We start from the raw sequence: 23,595 nt of genomic DNA on the forward strand, positions 1-23,595 counted from the left end.
TTATGCTCATTTAACCTAGTCTTGATAGATCTTGATGTCCGACCAATATAGATTAATTCACAGGGGCATTTTATAGCATAAATGACGTTTTTGCTATCACAATTTGTTCTAAGCCTGCTTTGCATCATTTTATCTCTATTGGGTACCTTCCAATTTTCCTCCAATATTGCAAGTGAACACCATTGACAGTGATCACAAGCAGTCTGTTTGCCCTGCAAGGCAGCTACATGATCAATTCTACCAAATTTATTTCTACTAAAACGTTCTCCCAGGGTTTTACCCCTGGTATAGGAAATCAGTGGTAGATCTTCAAAACACGGATATAATTGCACAACATGCCAGTGGTCCTTAATTGCTTTAGCAATTTTCTGACTTATCCCAGTAAAGGGTAAAATACAGGTAAGACAATCCTCATCTGTTTTGATAGTTTCTTGTAGCAGAAGTGATCTCTGAGCAAATCTTGCTCTAGTGTATGCTCTTTTTAAAGCCCGTTTTGGATACCCTCTTGCCAGAAATCTTTCTTTCAACTCATTGGCTTGTTTCTTAAATTCAGTCACTGAGGAGCACACTCGTCTAACCCGTAGAAATTGGCTAATGGGAAGATTGAACTTGAGATGAAAGGGATGGAAACTATTGAAACGTAGAAGAGTATTTCTACTGGTTGGTTTACGGTATAATGATGTATATAATTTTTCTCCTTCCCTAAAGATCAAAAGGTCTAGAAATTCAATAGTCGTTTCATTAACAGTCATTGTAAACCTAATATGTGAGTCTATGTTGTTCAACCACTCCAGAAATTGCAGCAACGCTGATTTCGATCCTGTCCATACAAAAAAGATATCATCCCTCTGTAGCCACTCTATACATTGCCAAGATGGAATTGGAAGCTATATATGTATCTTCATACTTTAAATATGTGAAACTCTGGAAAAGATTTTTGGATGATATCTTTTTTGTATCTACCGCTGGTAGAACACTGGCTTCAGAAAAATCATGCATGGGATGACATTAGATGGAGAATTGTTGAATGTTTAGATTATCGGGAAGAGGGTGGCTCTGTAAAGAAACTGTTGAATTACAGAGAACAATTCAACATTTTCTTGTATCAAACGGTTTTTCCTAGAGGATTGAATGTTGAAATTGAATGGACATCGTTAACATAAAAATATATATTTAAGAATAGATATTTATAAATATATATATGATCCTCCTTTCCACCAGTAGCAAGATCGAGCTTTTCGGCTGCTGGTGGAACGCCTTGGGGGGCGGGGCTTATAAATCTATGTAACGAGTGAAACGTCATTACGTACTGCTTATTTAAGGAATTTGAAAAAAAGCGGGCGCCATCTTGACTAATAACTTTTGCCTAGCTGACGCTGAACTAAACACGGGGTGAGTCTTTTTAAGAAATAAATGGCTTGCTAGATATCTTTCGTTAATAGAAGTAGATTATTTAACTGTGGAAAATGATCTAATCACTGGTCTACTATATATTTCAGGGGAATGTCCTTGAGACAGCCCGATATGGGCGAAACGTACGTCGGACGTTTGACCCCCTGAGTCCGACAAAAAATACAAGATAAGTGTGGATTTAAACTAAAATAAATTTATATTGTTTAAAATAGCGATCTAAAAAATAAGAACCAATGAAGAACTGGATATTTTTCTAAATCGTCTTCTATATATTTTGTAGATGAACGATCTAGATTGCTGAGGTTCAAAAACAAAAATAAATATTTAAACTGTATCTAGATATCTTGCTCTATATGAGATATTGCTGAATGAGATATATATAAATTCAAGAAGCTATAAAGAAGGTTAAACCAGATAATTATAGTATTTGAAATTGCTAGTGGAATAGCAACATTCCATGTAGAATCTCCAATAGTATCTATTTTATTTTTCTTACATTTGTACTCTGCGCTTTCCCACTCATGGCAGGCTCAATGCGGCTTACATGGGGCAATGGAGGGTTAAAAGTGACTTGCCCAGAGTCACAAGTTGCTGCCTGTGCCTGAAGTGGGAATCGAACTCAGTTCCTCAGGACCAAAGTCTACCACCCTAACCACTAGGCCACTCCTCCACTTTCAGCGAAACACGGCCCGTGTTGGGCATTTTATCAATTTGTGATTCAACAATAAGGTGGACTGTTTACTGATCTGCTCGCTGTTTGTCCACATTGCAAGAAACATATGCATACGGTTTTCACATCTCCAGTCAGCTATACTCTCGTACAGCTATGCAGGTCAAGAACAAGGTACCCTGTTCCATTTACCCATCACCCTACTAACTGAAGAAAAGAACAAAAATCAGACAATAATCCCTAGGTCAGTGGGAAAATGCAGCTCAAATGTATATCCCAAAAGGCTCCAGGTTCAAATCCAGACAACTCAGCCTCTCGTGCACCAGGTACTGAGAATTGTGCAGTTCACTCAACACACGTGTTTTAAGCGATTAAAAGAGCTGTAAGCGCTCTTCCTCACCCTCAGGGTGCTTCTCCCGGGTCATAAGGGACAGGATGGTCTTGGCATAGTCGTAGGTTTGCTGCTCACTAGGTGCACCAGAGTATTCCCCATAATTCGCCAGCTCATTCACACCACCTAGGTCACAGATGGTGTCACTAGGATAGAAAAAACAAAACAAAGGGGGGAGGGGCAGCCCCATAATTGAAAGAAGGAACATCTTCAACCCTTCCCAGCATTTTTTTTTCAAAGCATCAACAACTGGAGACTCTTCCTCTATCCTCCACCTGCCATGCTGGGTCAGATCAATGATCCATTGAGCCCCGCATCCTGTTGCTGAGAATAGCCAATCCTGGTCTGTTGAAAATCCCCAATATCCATTCCCCATTGTTTGCTTCCCTCTCCTGACAGTTAAGGGGTGGTGGTTCCCAAGCCTGCCTGGCTCATAGTTGTTAATGGACTTGTCTGCTAGAAAAACTTTGCTGACTTTATTTCAGTCCCTCAGTGACGGGGGGGAGGGGGGGGGCGTGGCTGTCTCACCTGTACACCACAGAAGCTCCACCCCCTGCAACCATGGTCCAGATCCTGCCCTTTGGGTTCAGGATGGTAAGCTTCAGGCTGGCCCCACTCTTGGAATCCAGGTCTGCGATGTAGGCTTCCTGCCAACAAAAAGTGCCACCAAATAAACTCCTCCACTTTCTGACATAGCCCCAGACACTTCCCATCCCCCAATCCTTCAGTTACAACACACAGTGGAACACTATCTGAACTGTTCCACTATGAGCCAGAGGCAGGAGACAGAGGGCCCATCGCCTCACCTTATCTTTAACTGCTACAAATTACCACAGGTCAATTTGTTGGTGTGCTAGACCAGGATAAGGGTTGTGTTTAGTGCTACCAAAGAGTGCCACCACCTGAAGAGCCTCACAGCAGAAGTTCATCAAGCGACAATCTTATATCATAAGAGACACCATCAACGGCACCTACTAAATTACAACCTCTCCATGAATAAGGAAGTCACACATGGGACATGCTGAGACCGACATTCCTGGCTTAGCAATGAGATTCTAACATCACAGGCTTTTTAACTTTTAGTAATGTTTAGTAAATGCTGCAAATATCCTATTTTCAGCGTCCACAGTGATTTCTACAGCCTCTAAATGAACTGACTTTATATCCTGCTCACTAGCTCTTTTGGTAAGTTTAAAAGTCTTGACTATGAGGGGCATAATCGAAAGAGGCGCCCAAGTTTTCCTGAGGACATCCTCGCAGGACGTCCCGGTGAAGGGGCGGGGAAACTCGTATTATTGAAACAAGATGGGCGCCCATCTTTCATTTCAATAATACGGTCGGGGACGCCCATATCGTGAAATTTAGGTCGACCTTAGAGATGGTCGTCCCCGATTTTCGGCGGTAATGGAAACCGAGCACGTCCATCTCAGAAACGACCAAATCCAAACCCTTTGGTCATGGGAGGAGCCAGCATTCATAGTGCACTGGTACCCCTGACATGCCAGGACACCAACCGGGCACCCTAGGGGGCACTGCAGTGGACTTCAGAAATTGCTCCCAGGTACATAGCTCACGTGTGTGCCGAGCCCCCCAAAACCCACTCCCCACAACTGTACACCACTACCATAGCCCTTATGGGTGAAGGGGGGCACCTACATGTGGGTACAGTGAGTTTGTGGTGGGTTTTGAAGGGCTCACATTTACCACCACAAGTGTAACAGGTAGGGGGGGGATGAGCCTGGGTCCGCCTGCCTGAAGTGCACTGCACCCACTAAAACTGCTCCAGGGACCTGCATACTGCTGTCATGGAGCTGGGTATGATATTTGAGGCTGGCATAGAGGCTGGAAAAAAATATTAAAAAAAATTTTTTTTGAGGGTGGGAGGGGGTTAGTGACCACTGGGGGAGTAAGGGGAGGTCATCCCCGATTCCCTCCGGTGGTCATCTGGTCATTTAGGGCACATTTTTGTGGCTTGGTAGTAAGAAATAAAGGACCAGGTAAAGTCGTCCAAGTGTTCGTCAGGGACGCCCTTCTTTTTTCCATTATCGGTCGAGGATGCCCATGTGTTAGGCACGCCCCAATCCCGCCTTCGCTATGCCTCCGACACGCCCCCGTGAACTTTGGTTGTCCCCGCGATGGAAAGCAGTTGAGGACGCCCAAAATCGGCTTTTGATTAAGCCGATTTGGGCGACCCTGTGAGAAGGACGCCCATCTTGCGATTTGTGTCGAAAAGATGGGCACCCTTCTCTTTCAAAAAAAGCCTGTAAATGTCCACTGATGCAGCACATGTATTATCTGGTCAGGACGTCTGTCTCAGCTGGGACTAAAGCCCGCAAATCTTCTGGTGCATATCCAGAGTCATCAGTCAAAACAAAAGCACGTCCTGGTGGTCATGCACCAGAAAGCTGCACTTTCCTATCTACACTTACTTAAAGGGTGGGGAGGAGGGGAACAGAATCATCTTTTACAGCAATTGGCTCTGCTAGGATTGTCTCATGTCACAACACCGACCCCACTGTGGACCACAAATTCTAATTCTTAATAACCTCAGATGTAACCTTGGAGTGACCTTCAGCAGACAGCTCGAGAGCCTCAGCACTTAAAATGATTTACTAGACAGAAATCTGAGTTAAGTGCTGGTATTTGGCAAGCTGCCTTCAAGATAATATCTAAATGGACTTCTAGCATTGTTAATGCATCCTCCAAACTCTTTATTAAAACGGACAGGTTCAGAGGGAGAAGTCGTGTTCTGCAAACCAAGAGGTGCTTCGGAGCCAGTCTCTATGCTGCTCCATCCCTTCCAGAATTTTAGAACACACAGGATCACAAGTTTACAGACAGGGTGATGTTAATAGGGATGTGTCAGTCTGCAGTGAATAGCAACCTGTATTATAACATGGGGGAGGGGGGAGAGAATATTTACCCTAGCTGCAGGGTATTTTCCTGGATGTGGGTTCTCTAAAGCTTCCTTCAGAAACTTCCAGCGTGCAGAATGCTTCAGGTGTCTCCCATATAGGCCCACTCACCTCTGGATACGCCTCCCTCCCAAATGGAGGCGGGAACTCCACGTCTCCCCATTTCGCCTTGCAGATGTAGTCTGCCGTGGCATCAATCTTCGCAGCCAGGTCCAGGACGTAAACACCATCCTTTGTCACAACTGTGTGCAAGAGAGGAGAAAGAAATGTGGCAACATTTTCTATTCTTAAAACAAAAATTATTAACACTCCTTCCTATTATTATTCCCTGTCAGGAGAAATAATCACTTAGCTTTCACAAGCAGCAAAATGGAGTTGATCCACTGAGGCCATGGCTGACCATTATTTTGCTCAACACAGCATCAGCAGCTGGACGAAGGGCCACAGTTTGGTTTGTTTGGTCTGTCCAACCAACCAAAAAAGATGCTCCACTGCTACTGGTCTATAGTTAATCACTCATATTGTCAAGTAAACTGGAATGGGGGGAGGTGGAGGGGTGCTGCTGGACTGATTATCATTTTCAGACACCTTACAACATTACACGCAAAGAGGACATTTGTGCAGCATTTTCACACAGTAGAACAGTTAAAAATCCTGAGGAGATGAATACAGCTGGGTAGCCCAGGATGCAACCGCACATTAAGATGCTCATTTTCAAAGCACACAGACCTACAAAGTTATATGGAGGGGCATTTTCGAAAGGGACGTCCACGTTTCGATTTGGACGTCCTTGCAAAACGTCCTGATCCACGGGCAGGGAAACACGTATTTCGAAACAAGATGGACATCCATCTTTCGTTTCAAAAATACTGTCAGGGACGTCCAAATCCTTAAATGTGGTCGTCCTTAGAGATGGACGTCCTTAGACATGGACATTTCTGATTTTCAGCGATTTTCGAAACCAAGGATGTCCATTTCAGAAACGACCAAATGCAAGTCATTTGGTCATGGGAGGAGTCAGCATTTCTAGTGCACTGGTCCCCCTGACATGCCAAGGACACCAACCAGGCACCCTAGGGGGCACTGCAGTGGACTTCAGAAATTGCTCCCAGATACATAGCTCCCTTGTGTGCTGAGCCCCCCAAACCCACAACTATACACTACTACCATAGCCTTTACAGGTGAAGGGGGGCACCTAGATGTGGGTACAGTGGGTTTGTGATGGGTTTTGGAGGGCTCGCTGTTTCCTCCACAAACGTAACAGGTGTGTGGGGGGGGGGGGGGGGGGGGGGGGGATGGGCCTGGTTCCGCCTGTCTGAAGTGCCCTCACCCACTAAAACTGCTCCAGGGACCTGCATGCGCTGTAATGGACCTGAGTACGACATCTGAGGCTGGCATGACATATTTTGAAAGATGTTTTTTGAGGGTGGGAAGGGGTTAGTGACCACTGGGGGAGTAACGGGAGGTCATCTCCGATTCTCTCTGGTGGTCATCTGGTCAGTTCGGGCAACTTTTAGTGCCTTAGTCGTAAGAAAAACAGGTCCGGGTGAAAACGTCCAAGTGTTCGTCAGGGACGTTCTTCTTTTTTTCGATTATGGGTCAAGGACGTCCAAGAGTTAGGCACGCCCAAGTCCCGCCTCGACATGCCCCCTTGAACTTTGGCCGTCCCTGCGACGGAGTGCAGTTGAGGACGTCCAAAATCGGCTTTCGATTATACCAATTTGGAGGACCCTGGGAGAAGGACGTCCATCTTCCGATTTATGTCGAAAGATGGGCGTCCTTCTCTTTCGAAAATGAGCCTAACAGTAACCTATGTAACATTGTAAGTCTATGTGCTTTGAAAATGAGCCTCCTTATGAACAGACACAGCCAAAGGTGGTTACAAATGGATAATACTGGAATGTACCGGGATGTACCGTCTTTCCGTGGTTACAATCAAAGCAGTTTACATAGGGGGTCTTGTACTAAAGATTAGCTCCAGTTATCCGCAGAAAGGCCCATAGGAATAAAATGGGCCCTGCTGCAGATAACTCGAGCTAATCTTTAGTACAAGATCCCCATAGTTATTTATTTATTTTTAACATCTATATTCTGCACAGTCCTTTGTTCTAGGAGGATTACAATATAAACATATGTAATCCAAAACTACAAACAGGTACATCATTACAAGTATCACAAAGGTTTTAACATATAAATAGCCAGCTATTAACCATTAACATGTAATTCAGTCTTATATCTTTTCAGAACCATACCGTGATCAATTTCCCCGCGCTGTAAAGTTAGCACTGGAACTGTGCGGGGAAATAAAGCCCTTATGATCAACGTTAAAAGCACGCAAATTTATGCACAATATTAGTGTTGATCATTGGGGTACTTCTGCAGGAGGACTGTGCCTGGGCATGCGCCTAAGGCATAATCCTCCCGCATAATTTGTTTGACAGGTCTGGGCTGTAAAAAAAAAAAAAAAAAGCCCGGACCTGTCAAACGTAGCCGAACAGAAGAGCATAGAAGTCTGGTGGACCTCCAGACCTCCCATCACTCCCCGGACACAAGGGGCTGAAGGTCCACCGCCCCCCCCAAGCAATAAAGAGATTACCTGGTGGTCGAGTGGGACAGTTCTCTCTGCCCCCCTCTATGGTGGGCTGGTGCTCCCCCCAAGCCCTTCCTCCTCCTGCTTCCAGGTACAGGGGTGTGGGGGGCAGCTAGTAGGGTCCCACTGGACTACCAGGTATTTTCTTTATTGCTATGGGGGGGGGGGGGAGTTTGGAGGTCCACGCTGGACAGGGTCTCCACAATGCCCCGGCAAGTTCTAATACCAGCTTTAAGCTGACGTACGGTTTTCCGCAGGAGCAATGCCTTTATTTGGCGATGCCCTGGGAAGGAACAGGCATTTGCATACTCATTGCGTTCAGACCGGCAAGCTTGTTGTTACACATGCTTGCCGGCTCTGATCATCGGGCGACAGCAAACACGGGTGCAAGTACGGTGCTAATGGCCTCTACTGCCTAATCATCGGCCTGCAAATGCCTTATGAAATAAAAACAATTTTCAATTGTTTTATACATTGCTTTTTTTCTATGAAATATGTACAGGTACCCGAGGCAATGGGGGGTCAAGTGACTAGCCCAGACTCACAAGGAGCTGCAGTGGGAATTGAACCCAGTTCCCCTGGTTTTCAGGCCACTGCACTAACCATTAGGCTACTCCTCTGTTCTACAGTGAGAGGGGGAACAGCCAGCAGCTCATCCCAGGAAGGGTGTGGACATACCCCTCATCTAGGGAAGGATTCAGTGACATAAGTAAACCCTCTTCACACTGTGCATAAGCCACAGCATGGTCAGGCATTGTGCAACTAGTTGAAAATGACAGCAATTTACCTAGTGGGTTAATTTCCAGATAAGTGAAATATAGATCTTCGTACAAGCTGACCAGCCCGGCGATGAAACTGGCTAGGATACTGCAAAGGAAGAAAAAAAGAAGAGACATATAGCCCCTGTCAGAAACACATTCAGGAGGTCTGAGGAAGCCTGCAGATACTGGGCACTATGGAACACCTGCCTACAGTCATTTTATCCTTGATGAAGAAATCCAATCATATCTGGTCTTCAGCCTCTCATAGTCCTGTTTGTCAGTTTTCCCACGTAATGTAATGTTCGTTACTCTTGAGAAGATAACTGTTTGTCCTCATGGGGGCCAGCCAATTTAATCTGACAGTCCTCAGCCCATCAATAAATCTCCTCCTAAAGGAAGCCAGCTAGCTGATGATTCACTCCCCGTGTCTGCCTGCTCAGAAACCAAGTTCTAGCCCAGAATCAGAGCATCTGTGCAGGGGGACAGCTCCAGTGTACGGTCAAGCAATGAAATGGGAAAGACACCACAATCTGGGTTTGCTGTATAATGATCAGCACAGAAAAATTAGGAAGCTTCTCCTGCACTTTACCGCTTAACTTTGGCGCTCAAAAGCTGCTTCAGCTTGTTTTACAGTACCCTGTTTCTGGCGCTGGAAATTACATTTGACAGAGCATTTTGACCCCAGAGGCAGGCAGTTCTCTGCCAAAACACGGCCCAGTGTCTTTGGAAATACGGGTGCTTTGCCAATAAATACTGTTCATTTATACTTGGATGCTGGAAGTTCTTTGGCCCACCCCTACTTTTTCTCCAAGGCTTTTAGGACTACAACGTTTTGTTGCCAATTCTATTGCCTTTTCTCTCCCCCCCTCTCAGTCTTACTCTTTCTTGTCCGGGGCAGCATGAACCAGAAGTTTCGACTTAATGTCAGAGATGGCCAGCTTCTCGCCGACCCCCACCAGGAGCTTTTGAGCCTTGGAGTCCACGTCTCCGACATCCACACCACCCTCATGGTGGAAGAGCACGTAGTCCCCCTCGCGGGCTGCGTAGATACAAACGTAGAATTCCTCCTCCTGGACACAGACCAGAGTGATGGGATTAGTCAAAACAATTCAAAGCCAGCTTTCTGAAGCCAAACGTGGTGAAACCTGACTTCTCGATATTACTATTTTGATACAGTGGGATTTTGGAATTTTACTTTTACCAAAGGATATTTACAAATGACAGGTGTCAGCACCGTACAGAGGAACACCTTCCATCAGATTCGTTCTTGGCTTGAATCTTACATCCTATAGCAGATGCTTTGTAATAATAATAATCTTGTCCCAAGTGCTGTAGATTTATAACAAGCTTACCTTATGGATAAAATGGTCTTTCTCCCTACAAAGGCCTGTTTCTGTGTTATTTTGCTATTTCCACTGACTCTGGGAGGTGGACTGGGGCCTCACAAAGCAGGATACTTATTACAACAGGCAGAGCTCATCTAAAAGGCAAGTCAAGGTGAAAGCCTGCAGTACTAAAAGGTAAAATGAGGCCTCAGTCATCCAGAGATTCAGGGGTACTTTTACTAAGGTGCGCTGAAAAATGGCTTGCGGTAGTGTAGGTGCAGGTTTTGGGCATGCGCCAATCCATTTTCAGCGCACCTGTAAAAAAAAAAAAAAAAAAAAAAAAAAGGCCTTTTTTAAAATTTTTGCCGAAAATGAACATGCAGCTAAAACAAAATTGGCACACATCCATTTTGGGTCTGAGACCTTACTGCCAGCCACTGACCTAGCGGTAAAGTCTCACTCGATAACCGGGCAGTAATGACCTATGTGCGTCAAATGCCACTTGGTGCGTGCCTGATTTGCGTGTCCGAAAATAAAAATAATTTTTCGGACACGCGTATTGGATGTGCGACAAAAATGAAATTACTGCAAAAGCCACGCGGTACTCGGGTGGTAACTCCATTTTGGAGCACGTTGGGCGCGTGTACACGCTTATGTGGCTTAATAAAATGGTCCCTCAGTGACGCAGCAGGGATAAGAATTGAGGGACATAAAAAGCAGGGCTGTAGTGATGGAGTTGGCAAAAATGTACCGACTCCAGCATTAAAAAAAAAAAACTTACAACATTATTATAAACATATCATTTTATATTTATATATATTTTTGTGTCCTGGATCTAAAGTACTGGTTTATATAACTTACATTTACCAGTACTTTAGATCCATTACAAAAAAACTTAAAGCCTAAGACTGGTAGGAATCGGATAGTTGTCGTCGGAGGTTTGATGTACAGACTCCACAGCCCCTAGTTTCCCCCTAAGATTCTGATGTCATAAGTAAAGAAGCTGCTAGCCAACAAGGAAACCCAAACTCACATCCCTCGGTGCTTTGAGCCCTCTGCATCCCTCCCCCTCTCTGCCCCTACAGTCTTACATGGCACCTTTCCGGTAAATAAACAAGCACACACAAACATAATTAAATCTACACTACATTCTTTTTTTACATTCTTGTTTATTTCCGAGTTAAGACGACTCAGGGTTCTGAATATCTGGCAGTGAAGTAAATTGAATTTACACAGTGAATAAAAAGCAGATAAAGACCAGTTGGCCCGTCCAATCTAGATATCTAGATCTCTCCAGTGGTTTTCTACCAGCTTAGGAAGATAAGGTCTTATATGTAAGTAAGCACACAATAGAACCCGCCCCCACTCCCCCACCGTTTGATATTATAAGGTAAACTAGTGTGTAAGAACTTTAGATTTAACTTCTCATGGTATTAAAGTGTGGGAATCCCTAAAGAATTTGCAAGCTTCTTGTTCTTTGATGTTTGTTAATAGAAGATTGTTCTTGTTCTCCTTGGATACAATCACGGAAAAATGTATGTTCTGCAAAGATTGTTCCTTATGAACAAGAATGGCAATATGAAGTTACAAACAAGGTTAACAAAAATGCATTACAATTAAACACTGCTCACAAAGGGGGAGGAGAGGAGAAGCTCTTAGTCTTACACAATTTATAATTAAAAGGGTTACTTTGGGGTTAAATCCACCCCACAGCGTCCACACTGTTACTTCTTCCACTGCGATTTACCTGCGGAGCTGCCTGTTCTTTGGGTTCCGCCACTCACTAAATCCTCCTCTTCTTCCTCCTCCAATTCCTTCCCTCCAACCTCAACATAAGATAATTCTAGGCCTGATGCCAGCAAAACCGATTCTCTTTTCAGTAGCAAATCCCACTCTTGTTCCACCAGGGGGGTCCTCACAAGAGCGTCAACCACAGTCTCCACAGTCAATTAGGCATTCTGAGCTAGGACAGCCCAAGCCACTCATTACTGCCAGGTTATAAAAGGGAGAAGGTCTTAATTTAGCCCTAGAATTAAAAGAAGTTTTATTTGCTTTATAAATAACTACATCATCAAATTAGAGAACATACGGTCTTTCACATCTCCTCCTCAGAGGCATGGGAAAGTTCTGTATTGCTTTAGAACAACTTTGATGTATCATAAAAAATATTCTTATCGTCTTATTAACTGTAGGTTACAAAATTGGATCCTCTAGAGCTGTGTCTGTTCTCTGCATTGTTCACGCTTTCTGCTGGCTTGGTTACTGTTTGGGGATAATGGGCTTCGGAAGCCCAGGCTGTCAGCTTTCAGCAGGCTTAGACAACTGCCCAAAGGATGGCCAAATTCCCCTCTTCCTAGCTCTCTTTCCTTCACTCCCTCACAACCCCCAGCTCTTCATTCCTGCCTACTGGGCGACAACATCTCAAATGTGATCCTGGCTTTCAGGCCACCTTTATAAAATATCACAAAAGCACATTTTGTTTTTAAAATAAAAGCTTCAGTTTTGTACAGTGGCTAGTGGCAGAGCACCCCTAATTTGTCCTGTTTACAGGTCAGCATGACACACTAAACAGCATTTTTAGTCTGTGGAAGATCAGACTGTAACCATCTCATGAAGCAAGAGACATCATGTCACACCTTTGCCCAACAGGAGCACTGACCTGTTTATGTGGTACAAAAGGCTCTATCAGGAAGTTCTTCAGAATACCCTTTGCTTTAGCAATCTATTTATAATGAAGGAAAAAATGCATGTTATTAAACACAGGCCACAGATCAGCTTCTCACACACACACACCGTGTTCACAAAGAAAAGTCCACAAGCCATTACTAAGATGTACTTGGGGAAAAACCACTGCTTATTCCTGGGATAAGCAGCATAAAATCTATTATACTCTTTTGGGATCTTGCCAGGTACTTGTGACCTAGATTGGCCACTGTCGGGAAACAGGATCCTGAGCTTGATGGACCTTCAGTTTGTTCCAGATTGGCGAAGCTTATGTTCTTATCAGACTCATAGCCCTTCAAAAGGGAAAGGGGGCCCAGAGAGCACACTACAAAGAACCGAAATTCACAGGCACCAGGCTGTGTTTCTTTATTTGCTTCCAAGAGGCCTGTGAGGTCTTCAACTGTAACAGACAGTATTAGGGGATCCCATGGCACATATCAACAGAGAAAACGGAGCTCTAATTCTTCCTTCCCCCCCCCCCCCCAACGAAGTGGATTATGCCATGCAGTCCAGGGGACTCCCGTACAACACAGCCTCTACATCTGTCCCCCATTACAAATAGACAAATACCAACAATTTAACAACCACTTCAACCATTTTTATCTATCTCTATATTCTTTCTCACACAGGAGAAAAGTTACACAACACCTTAAGTAAAGCATATAGAGTGGGGGAGGGGGTAATTTTCAAACTGCCTCATAGTTGTGGAGGCTTTCGGAACATGGGGTTTGCACCAGATTTTAATAAAAATCAACCAGGTAGTTTTGCTTTGAAAATTAGCACAACGTATACCAGCTAAAAGCATCTGTGTATCATGTGCCTGTGCAGGCAGCCAAGGAGCGTAAAACAGCACACAAACTTTTCAAAATGCCAATATTCTGAATGCTGTTTTACACCCCCCAACCTAAAATGCGAGCAGAATGGCACTTTTTCCCCATGCCTAAAAGCACAGATGCTCCGGAAGTCTATATGCACTTTTAGCTGGGCTACAGATAGCAATTCTCAGACATGTCAATTGAGAAGCATTAATTTGTTTTAGTGTGCCCATAAAGTTATTATAATATACTAAAAATCCATGTTAGTGCAGGTTTCTCTCTCTGAGTAGGTTCTATGCCTCTTGTTACAGGGCTAGTCTCAGAACACAAATGTTGGGGAGAGCAATTTGAATATGCAGGAGATAAAGGACAACAGACAAAAGGAAAGAGCTGTACATTCACTTCCCTAGTGACTGTAAACTGGCAAAATCCTTGAATTAAGGCTCAGGATTAGATAAACATATCTCGTCTCCACTCCCCCCACTGAGCTTTACAGAGATAACAGTAGTTCTTCACCAACCCCACAAATTCCTGCAAATACAAATTCTAAGCATTTCTTTACAGGATAGAAAAGTGATTCTGCAGAGTCAGTCAAAAAGGAGCACCGCCCTGACTGACTGGCTGTACTTACTGTGGTCTCGTGTCCAAGCCGTGGTTTCAGCCATGACTTCACTTGGTCCAGGTTTAGATTGATTCCAACCAATCCCAGCTTCCCTCGGCGCTTTATCAGCTGGTCAGGCTTCACTACCAGAGGCTGCGGAGGGAGGACAACCAGCAAGGAGAAACAGGTTACAAAACAGCTGAAGGTACATCAAATTCCCTGTTCTTACTGGGAAGAGAGACAGCTGCAAGACTCAGCTGCACCTTATAATCCCGGACTGCCCGATAAATAAGGGGGGAATTCTAGAACTTGGCACCTCAATGATGTACACTGAGAGCGTCAATGCTATAATGGCATCTTGGCATGCCAGGCTTTAGGTGAGACCACTTACGCCAGGTCAATGGCTTGTGCAAGTTGGTGCGTTAAGTGGGGGATAAGTCGGATGTGTCATTTGATAACATGTCTATGGCCAGCTCATGCTCCAGCCCCTTAAGGTTATACTGCCCCCCCCCCCTTCAATAGTCAAAAGCAATCAGTACATGGCCGGTTAAATGCCTCATAACCGGCTATCTGGTGATATTTAGTGGAGGATAGCCTGCTATCTCCCACTGAATATTGCCAGTTAGTGGATAACAGGTTATATCAGTTAATATAACTGGCTATCCACGATTTTCAGTCCCTCTTTTTAGCGGCTATATTTGGCCGTGTGAATACGAGATATCTTTGGCCGGTCTAAACATAAGCGGCTAAGTTTGAATATATCTACTTAGCCGGTGTATATTCTTTCCTCTTTTTAGGCCTATTACTAAGGGCTAGGCCTAAGGCCTGTACTGTCAGTTTGGTTCTCACATGTTAGCCTAGTTAGCCTACTAACTCAGCATCTTGTGTAACAATCATTGCTTTCTCAGGAGCTGAGAACTGACACTTCATAGCATTTGTTTGCAGCTGAGTATGTTTTTCATATAGGGTGGACGTAACCTTGTAAGTTGCTAGGAGACAGGCTGAGGACATAGTGTGAGCCTAACATGTCCAGATTGTTTCATTTGGGGAGATCGATAGAGAGACAGAACACAAGGGTATTGTTCTGACTGTGCACGCAGAACAGATAACTGACTAGCCAATAGGTGCCGATTTTGCACGTGAACTCCCATCAGGAGAGACTGATAGAATACAGGAACAATCCATATATGGTATAAGGCAACCTAATGGTGCTAGTTTATGGGAAATCACATGATTTATGAGAAATGGAATTTGCAACAGTATATATATGTGATGTCCGGGAGTTGTTAGAGAGCAGTCCTTGTCTTTCAGGATGCTGACTGACAACCTGCTTCAGGGAGAGAACTATTGTTTGTATTTTTTTGGCTCTGTGAGATGCTAATAAAAGGTAAATTACTGGCTATGCCTAATGGAATCTAAGTTCTCTTCCTTATCTGTGTTTTCCCTCCCTTGGGGGGGGGGGGGGGGGGGGGGGGGCTAAGGGATGGAAATACACACCAGTTATGTTCAAACCGGCCAAAAATAAACCGGATATTCAATGCCAGTCACCGGAAACAGCCTGGCACTGAATACCCTGGTTTAGCACTGACCGCGTGAGTTGGCTGGGCTACCTCCCATGGTCGGAATATCGGCCCCATGGAATGGAATAGAACATGCCTTAGCACTTAAGTGCTACCTTACAATAGCACAAAGTGCAATGGCACAAGGAAGTGCCAATTAAGGTGCCACTTACATGAGCAGGATGCACACAACTGCACATGCCGCGTTATAGAACTGCCCTGCAAGCCTCCCCCTACCCTCCACTTAAAGCCTCAATCCTGCACAGAAGCTGTGCATGGGTAAAGGCTAGAGGGCAGAAACCCTTGGGCAGCAAGGTGTTCATTCAACCCTACTGAGGTCTAAAAAAAATAAAGAGTGGAGTGGAACAGATAGAGGTCAGTCGCTAGTTTACTCTTTCCAAAAATACAAGAACTAGGGGAGCACACAATGAAGTTACTAAGCAGTAAATTTAAAACAAATCTAAGAAAATATTTCTTCACTCAATGTGTAATTAAACTCTGTAATTTGTTGCCAGAGAAAGTGGTAAAAGCAGTTAGCTTAGCAGGGTTTAAAAAAAGTTTGACCACGTTCTTACAAGAAAAGTCCATAAGCCATTATTAGGATGGACTTGGGAAAATCAACTGCTTATTCTTGGGATAAGCAGCATAAAATCTGTTTTACTCTTCTGGGATTTTGCCAGGTATTTGTGACCTGGACTGGGCCACTGTTCAAAATAGGATACTGGGCTATATGGACCTTCGGTGTGACCCAGTATGGCAATGCTTATGTTTTAATAAATAAGGAATCAATACACAATGTTTTCACGGAGTAAGAATACTTATGAAGTGAAACCTCAAATCTCCCAATGGCGATGCTTAATAAAATCTACCAGCCATTTTTTCAGATTGACATGTCCTTCGAAAGGATTAGTTCCTGATGCAGCAGGTGAAACAAGGCACCCGTACTGGGGCAGTTTAATTGGACATGTGCACTTGCTTTGTGGTTCTGCGTTCCAGCTGTTATCCCTGATTTTCAGCATTTCTTCACAGTCTTTTCCTTTAAAGCGGTGACCCGAGAAAGAAGGAAGAGGTATAATGCTCATAATACAGCGACAGAAAACAGAACGGGGGCTCAGGACCTAAAATTCATGCAGAAAGCCAGACCGCTACAAGATAAGTCAGCTCTAATTTTTATTACAAGCTAGCTTGTGCTGTCCATTTGATTTTTGATTTTGGGAACGGCTTTAGTTTGGGATCACTCACAATGGTTTTCTCAATTTGGAGATTGGGGGGATTTTTTGGAAACAGTCGCTTGAGTTTCTTCCACTGTTTCTTTTGTTCCCTCTTTTTAAATAGGAAACCAGCGATAGTAGCAAGTACTCCTGAAAAAATGGCTGGTAGATTTTATTAAGCACCACCATCGGGAGACTTGAGGTTTCCTTTCATAAATATTCTTAGTCCATGAAAACACTGTGTGATGTCCTATTTATTAATTTCAACAAACAATAATATTTAGTTATTAATAATAATAATAATAGTTTGTTGCTCCATAAAACTTGATATAATGCTTATGATTCTGACAGGAAGTACTGCAATCCAGTGGCCCAGCTACTCATGAAAACTGGAGGCCAAATATTTATAGTGGCCAATGTACTGCTGCTGGACTAATGGTCTTGTAGAAGCCTCTTGCTACTCCTGAGCTCTGGCTATGACAATCACGACATTGCCAGTGGTCAGAGGTACTAAGTTTTATCAAGAGGCATCAAGACATTTATTTATTCATTTCATTGGATAAACCACCTCACCAAGAAGTTCAAGGAAAGAAACAACATGAAACAGGCATGCAATAAAAAATCAAATTTACAATTCCCCCCTCCAAGCCAAACCCCATGATCCAACGTATCACTATATTCACATTCCTTAAAACCGCAGGTTAAAATAATCATTATCTAGGGAGATAGCCAAGTTCTGACCTACTTCCTAAATCCAAGATAATTCCTCTCCAAACATCATTCTAATAACAAGAAGTGTAACAATGATGTACATACGCAAATGCACATTGCTATATACATCATAGTCTAAACTCAGTCAGAATTTTAAACAGCCTTTAGGAAATAATGGAGATGGGATGGAGCCCTTTCTCCACGGACAAGCAGGATGAGTCAGCCACACACTGGTGATGACATCTGACAACGTCATGAATGGAGTAGCTCTCCTACAGCCTTGAAAAAGGTCTTTCTGGGCATGTGCAGGCCCCCCCAACCCCACCACAGTGCCCATATAACCAACTGCCCTGCCGACAGCACACTGGGGCCCAAGGCTCAGGGTTCAAGTTTAACCGCGACTCCTTGTGATCTTCCACAAGCCACATCAACTGCCTCTACTGCAAACTTAGATGCCAATGTGTATCCCCATGATCCTGAACACACCTCGCCTTGATGGAAGGTAACTCAGGCATAGGGGGACACATTAAGAAAAGAAAATTCTGGTTTATGTGCGAGGGTATAGATCAGAGGTCCCAGTCAAGATGAAACAAGACCTGCAACCTTGTGCCTTCTCTTCAGCTCAAAGACCTCTCATGATTCCTAATGTTTCCAAGCCATTGTTGATCCTAACATCTAATGGAACATAAGAATAGCCATACCAGGTCAGGCCAATGGTCCATCTAGCCCAGTATCTCATTTCCAACACTAGCCAATACAGGTCACAAGTATCTGGCAGAAATCCAAATAGTAGGAGCAACATTCCATGCTACCAATCCCAGGGCAAGAAGTGGCTTCGCCATGTCAGTCTCAATAGCAGCCTATGGACTTTTCCTCCAGGAACTTGTCCAAACTTTTTTTTAAACACAGATACGCTAACTCTGGCAGCAAGTTGAAAATATTTCTTCTTATTTGTTTTAAAAGTATTTCCACGTGTCCCCTGGTCTTTGTACTTTTTGAAACAGTGAAAAATTGATTCACTTCTACTCGCACCACTCAGGATGTTATAGACCTCAATCATATCCCACTGAAGCCACCTCTTTTCCAAGCTGAAGAGCCCTAACCTCTTTAGCCTTTCCTCACATCCCCTTTATCATTTTGGTGGCCCTTCTTTGAACTTTTTCTAATTCCACTATATCTTTTTTGGAGATACGGTGACCAGAACTAACGCATGAATATGCATGAGATTCATTTGCATGTACTACCTTCCATTCTATGCAAATGTATCTCACCATACCACAGCTGTGGCCTCCAAAAACTACCTGTTTTATTGCTGCTACGGGCTTACAAACGCTATTCACATTTCATGCTTCAGAGGAGTTCTTTCCTCATCCTTCCTGGTACCTCATTCACTTTCTAGTTGGTTCAGTTACCTGCATTCTGAACCTGTGCAGTCAATCTCACTATATCTCCAAGCCTACCCATCTCTGACAGGAGCCCACTCACTGTTACTTTGGGATGCTATAGAGGCTGTCTCCCAATATCAGCTTTATAACATTCCTTACCACTATACATACTTATAACCCATGTCATGGTGCCTGACTGTTACAACACCACTGCCTAATGTGGAATGCCCCACCCCTTTCACCAGACAACGCCCTGGCTAACAGAGTCAGACACTAGGCCTGATTTTCCATCCAAGAATAAGACACAGCTTCTACTGAACAGGAAGCAAAATCAGAATACAAACATTTGGATGGCAGGGCGCAAAAGGAGAGGATGAATGCAGCACACAGATCTCCGCCTGGCAATTACCAATACAGCCTGGAGCACACCCTGTGTCCACAGCCAGCAAGCTCTGGGTTACACAATTACACACCCATGCGGACCCCTTTTCCCCCACACACAAATACTTCTCCAGCAAAGATTCAATCCCTGAAGGCGTTTCTGTATAACTCTGTACACTTCTTTAAAACCTTCTGACCTTCCATTAATTCATCATGAATGTTATCCTATTGAGGAATTTACCTGCTGTCACTCTACCCCGTTTTTTCTACTGCTGCTGTTGGCTATTCTTGCTGAGCAGCAAAGTTCCATTTTTATTTATTCAGAAAATGTCTATTCTTGCTGAACATGAAAAATCCGTTTTACCCATTCATCTTACTCGGTCTATTTTTCCTGAATGTCAAAAATCCAATTTTCTCCCATCCATCCTACTCCATCCCCGAATTCACACAGCCTGCTCCCAGGTTACTTGGATCCCATTATGGATGTGCTCTCACTCCAGGAGACCCCGAAAATACAGTGCCTCCTCTTCTGCTCCAGGAGGCCGATGGCTGGCAGAACAGACCACATGCTTTCACCATCTGCTAAACAAACTACCTCCAAGGCAATTCCCCCCCCCCCCCCCCCCCAACAGCTTGTACAAAGGTACCTTGCTACCATAACCTGTTAAATCTGTATACTTCTGGTGTCTACAGCACCACATCCTGTACCTTAAACACCAAATGCCAGAATGACCTATATGACTCCATCTCATCACACACCCTTCCCTTCTGCTGCTCATTCTTTTGGACAAGGGCACGGCACCCTACTACAGGTTAAGTAGAATGGGTTGTTTGCACCTGTACCACCTGCTGCTATGAAGTCTGAAAACCCCGCTCATGAGTTCTTCCTTCATGCTCTGGGTTCCCTTGTGAACTGCCTGCGTAGGTTGTTTCCATCACTTACTATGGGGGTTACTCAACCTTATAGTGTTATTCCCTCCCCGCATCACACACACACACAATATGAATTGAATGGTCCGTTACAATCTTAGAACATAAGAACATAAGAGTAGCCATACTGGGTCAGACCAATGGTCCATCTACCCCAGTATCCTGTTTTCCAAACAGTGGCCAAGCAAAGTCACAAGTACCTGACAGAAACCCAAATTGTGGCAACATTCCACGTAAAACCCCAAAGAATAGCAAGATTCTGGAATCCTAGAGAGTGACAAGATTCCATGCAGAATCTCAAAGAGTAGCAACATTCCAGGTAGAACCCCAAAGAATAGCAAGATTCTGGAATCCTAAAGAGTGACAAGATTCCATGCAGAATCTCAAAGAGTAGCAACATTCCATACTACAAATCCCAGGGCAAGCAGTTGCTTCCCATGTCTGTCTCAATAGCAGACTATGGACTATTCCTCCAGGAATTTGTCCAAACCTTTTTTAAACCCAGATAGCTAACTGCTGTTACCACCTCCTCTGGCAAAGATTTCCAGAGCTTAACTATTTGTAGAGTGAAAAAATATTTCCTCCTATTTGTTTTAAAAGTATTTCCATGTAACTTACTCGAGTGTCCCCTAGTCTTTGTACTTGCATCCTGTGAGCCATGTCACCCATCCAAAACTGTTGCAAGTCACATTCTTGCAAGTCCTCCAGAATACAGTCCTTCAAAAGAGACTTGGATAGGCAAAACCTACCACATTTTGGACATCTATGCTAAAAAGCGACATGCTCATTGAAACCAGACAATAGAGACCTCCCCTACTGTCCGCCTTTGGTCCATATTGCCCTAGCAATCTCCTTTCACCAACAACTGGACCATCAATCCCTTCTCACAAAACAACTGTTCCAACTCTAGGTCTCCTGTGGCTGCTCTTCTTTGATGTGCCAGGCACACTGGCCTGCTCCCTTGGGTTTATTTTTCTTCCATCAATCAGCCCTTGTTCACATCACCAATGTCCCAATTCCCGAGTGTCATGTGATACATGGCCTGCGGCATTCCTACTGTTTTTCTCTTATAATCTTCCCTTTATGACTTGCAACCTGTTGTTGCACTGGATGAGTTTCCATCATTGCCCTCAGCTTCACAGGCTGTAAAGAGCAGATACACCTTCCTTTACATAATACCCCTCCACAGACCCTTAGCTTGGGAGTCACCAGTATGTGGCCAATTCATCCTGAGAGAGAGCAAGGTTATTTACCTGTAACAGGGGTACTCCATGGACAGCAGGGTAAGTCGGCCACACAGGCCTGTCCATCTTTCCCTCTCAGATGAGCCTGTCTATAGTTGGAGGAAACGGGTGGACACTGTGGTAGTGAGGGAGCGGCCTTCACACGCTCAGAAAAGCCTCTAGAATTTCAGCCAAACAAATTAACTATTTTTCACCTTTGTCTCAGTGCTTTCCAAACTCAGGCCTTGATGCAGTAGGTGGTGTTTTAGATTGGTGCATTAAGCTTCAATACTCTAATGCACGCAATAAAAAAAAAACATTACTCCAAAAGCAGTAAACTAAATGGCATGCAAATTACAGAAGCATTAAAAAGTGTGTGCTGTCTGGGGAAAAAAAAACAAAACAAAACACAGCGCTTATCATCACAGTGATCTGTAGCCCTTTGCTGCATCACGAATAAAATGTCTCTGGGGGTGTCATGCTGCACTTCACCTCAGATGACTTCTTCCCGTGCTCCCTCTTCACTGCAGCTCTGAGCTGGAGTTAGCACAGGTTTTACAACAGAAGCAATTTCAAATTCAGTGTTTTGCATGCCCATTACACTACATTTTAGCGCAGTGGTTTTACCAAGCTAAAAATTCTTACTACACTGAGTATAACATTAGTGCTGGAGAACCTTGAGTAAACTCACTGCGCCAAAGGACAGCACAGCCTCAATCTTCCAGAACCCCCAGAATACCCATAAAACCGGATTGTCAGGGTTACAAAAATACACTACTTAAATTAACCTTTCCTGCTGGCTGCAGACATCATGGCCCTTTCAGATGATCAGACTGCAAACCAGTGCCCCAAGATAGGGTATCAAAGAAGATTGAAGGCTGAACCTAAAAAAGATGGGGTTAGTTTCCAAAAGATTTATACACATACCAGTGGCCAGCATGTGTATAAATTCACCACCGATAGATTTTCAGCCTGTATACAGAAAGTGGAGAACTAAAAATTAATCTAACCACTCTGCCACTATCTGTTTAGGGCTGAGGTGAAATTAGGGTGGGAGCCATAAATTACCTTGGGCCCAATAATAAAGCTGTTTATCCGGGTAATACATGCTGCTACCCGATAAACAGCACTAACCAGGACCAATCAGCAATTTTCAGAGGCATTATCCGGATGATGCTGGCAAAAATTGTATCACTGACCACCCTGTGCTATCCTGATAGTGAGGGGGTGGTCTGAGGAGGAGCTAAGAGTTACCAGACTATATTCAGTCTGCTAACTGGCTAACTATCCCGACACAGCTAGGACAGTTATCTGGGTACCGGTTCAAATATTGCTGGTACCTGGAAAAGTGTTGCCAGTTGCTTTATACCCAGACATTTAGTTCTGGTATGTGGTAACCGTGGTAGCTAGTGTTTTGTTTTTTTTTAATGCCAACTATCACAGGCCGAGTATTACCCCCTATATATTCAGTAAAGTCATAGGCTGTTCCAAAAACAGCTGAATATTACTTGCTGTACAGATAATGGCTAGCGAGCTATGGTGAATACATATAACTCAGCGCCAATCAATATCTATATTTTTTTTCACAAAAAACTATGTTGACTACGGCTGAAAATTTACTCTGAAGCGTCTAAGTTGCTCCTAAAACCCGATACTGAGAGATCCCATCCCTGCTCTACCCCCCGGGTTCTATTAAGTTGTGCACCCAAATTTCCAATGAGTGTGTAAATTTGGGTACACAAGTTATAGAACAGTGCCAGCTGCACGTCGAACTTTAACTGTTAAATTGGGCACCAACTGGCCTTAAATACCAATAACAGCCCTTAAGTGGAATTGGCAATAATTTGTAGTTTGTGAATGCACTTCGGCACTATTCTAGAAACTTACTGACCAATATTCAGTCGGTGGCAATCAGCATTTTTACGCCTGCCGCCAGCTATATTCCCGGATATTCGATACCGGGCCATGTCCAGGCACCGGTGTTGAACAT

The 23,595-nt window shown here is 44.0% G+C and overlaps 1 protein-coding gene across 1 annotated transcript in view; it reads right to left on the reverse strand.

Moving 5' to 3' along the window:
- The window catches only part of ACLY (ATP citrate lyase), a 79,275-nt gene that overhangs the window by 41,833 nt on the left and 13,847 nt on the right, over window positions 1–23,595 (reverse strand). The window contains exons 3-9 of the mRNA XM_030220551.1: window positions 14,236–14,358; window positions 12,725–12,787; window positions 9,620–9,810; window positions 8,767–8,846; window positions 5,501–5,631; window positions 3,003–3,121; window positions 2,484–2,620 (exon numbers count right to left, since the gene is read on the reverse strand). Coding sequence (XP_030076411.1) covers window positions 2,484–2,620; window positions 3,003–3,121; window positions 5,501–5,631; window positions 8,767–8,846; window positions 9,620–9,810; window positions 12,725–12,787; window positions 14,236–14,358 — 844 coding nt within the window. The remainder of the gene's footprint in view (window positions 1–2,483; window positions 2,621–3,002; window positions 3,122–5,500; window positions 5,632–8,766; window positions 8,847–9,619; window positions 9,811–12,724; window positions 12,788–14,235; window positions 14,359–23,595) is intronic.

This window comes from Microcaecilia unicolor, chromosome 12, assembly GCF_901765095.1.
Source record: "Microcaecilia unicolor chromosome 12, aMicUni1.1, whole genome shotgun sequence".
Taxonomy (NCBI): Eukaryota; Metazoa; Chordata; class Amphibia; order Gymnophiona; family Siphonopidae; genus Microcaecilia; species Microcaecilia unicolor.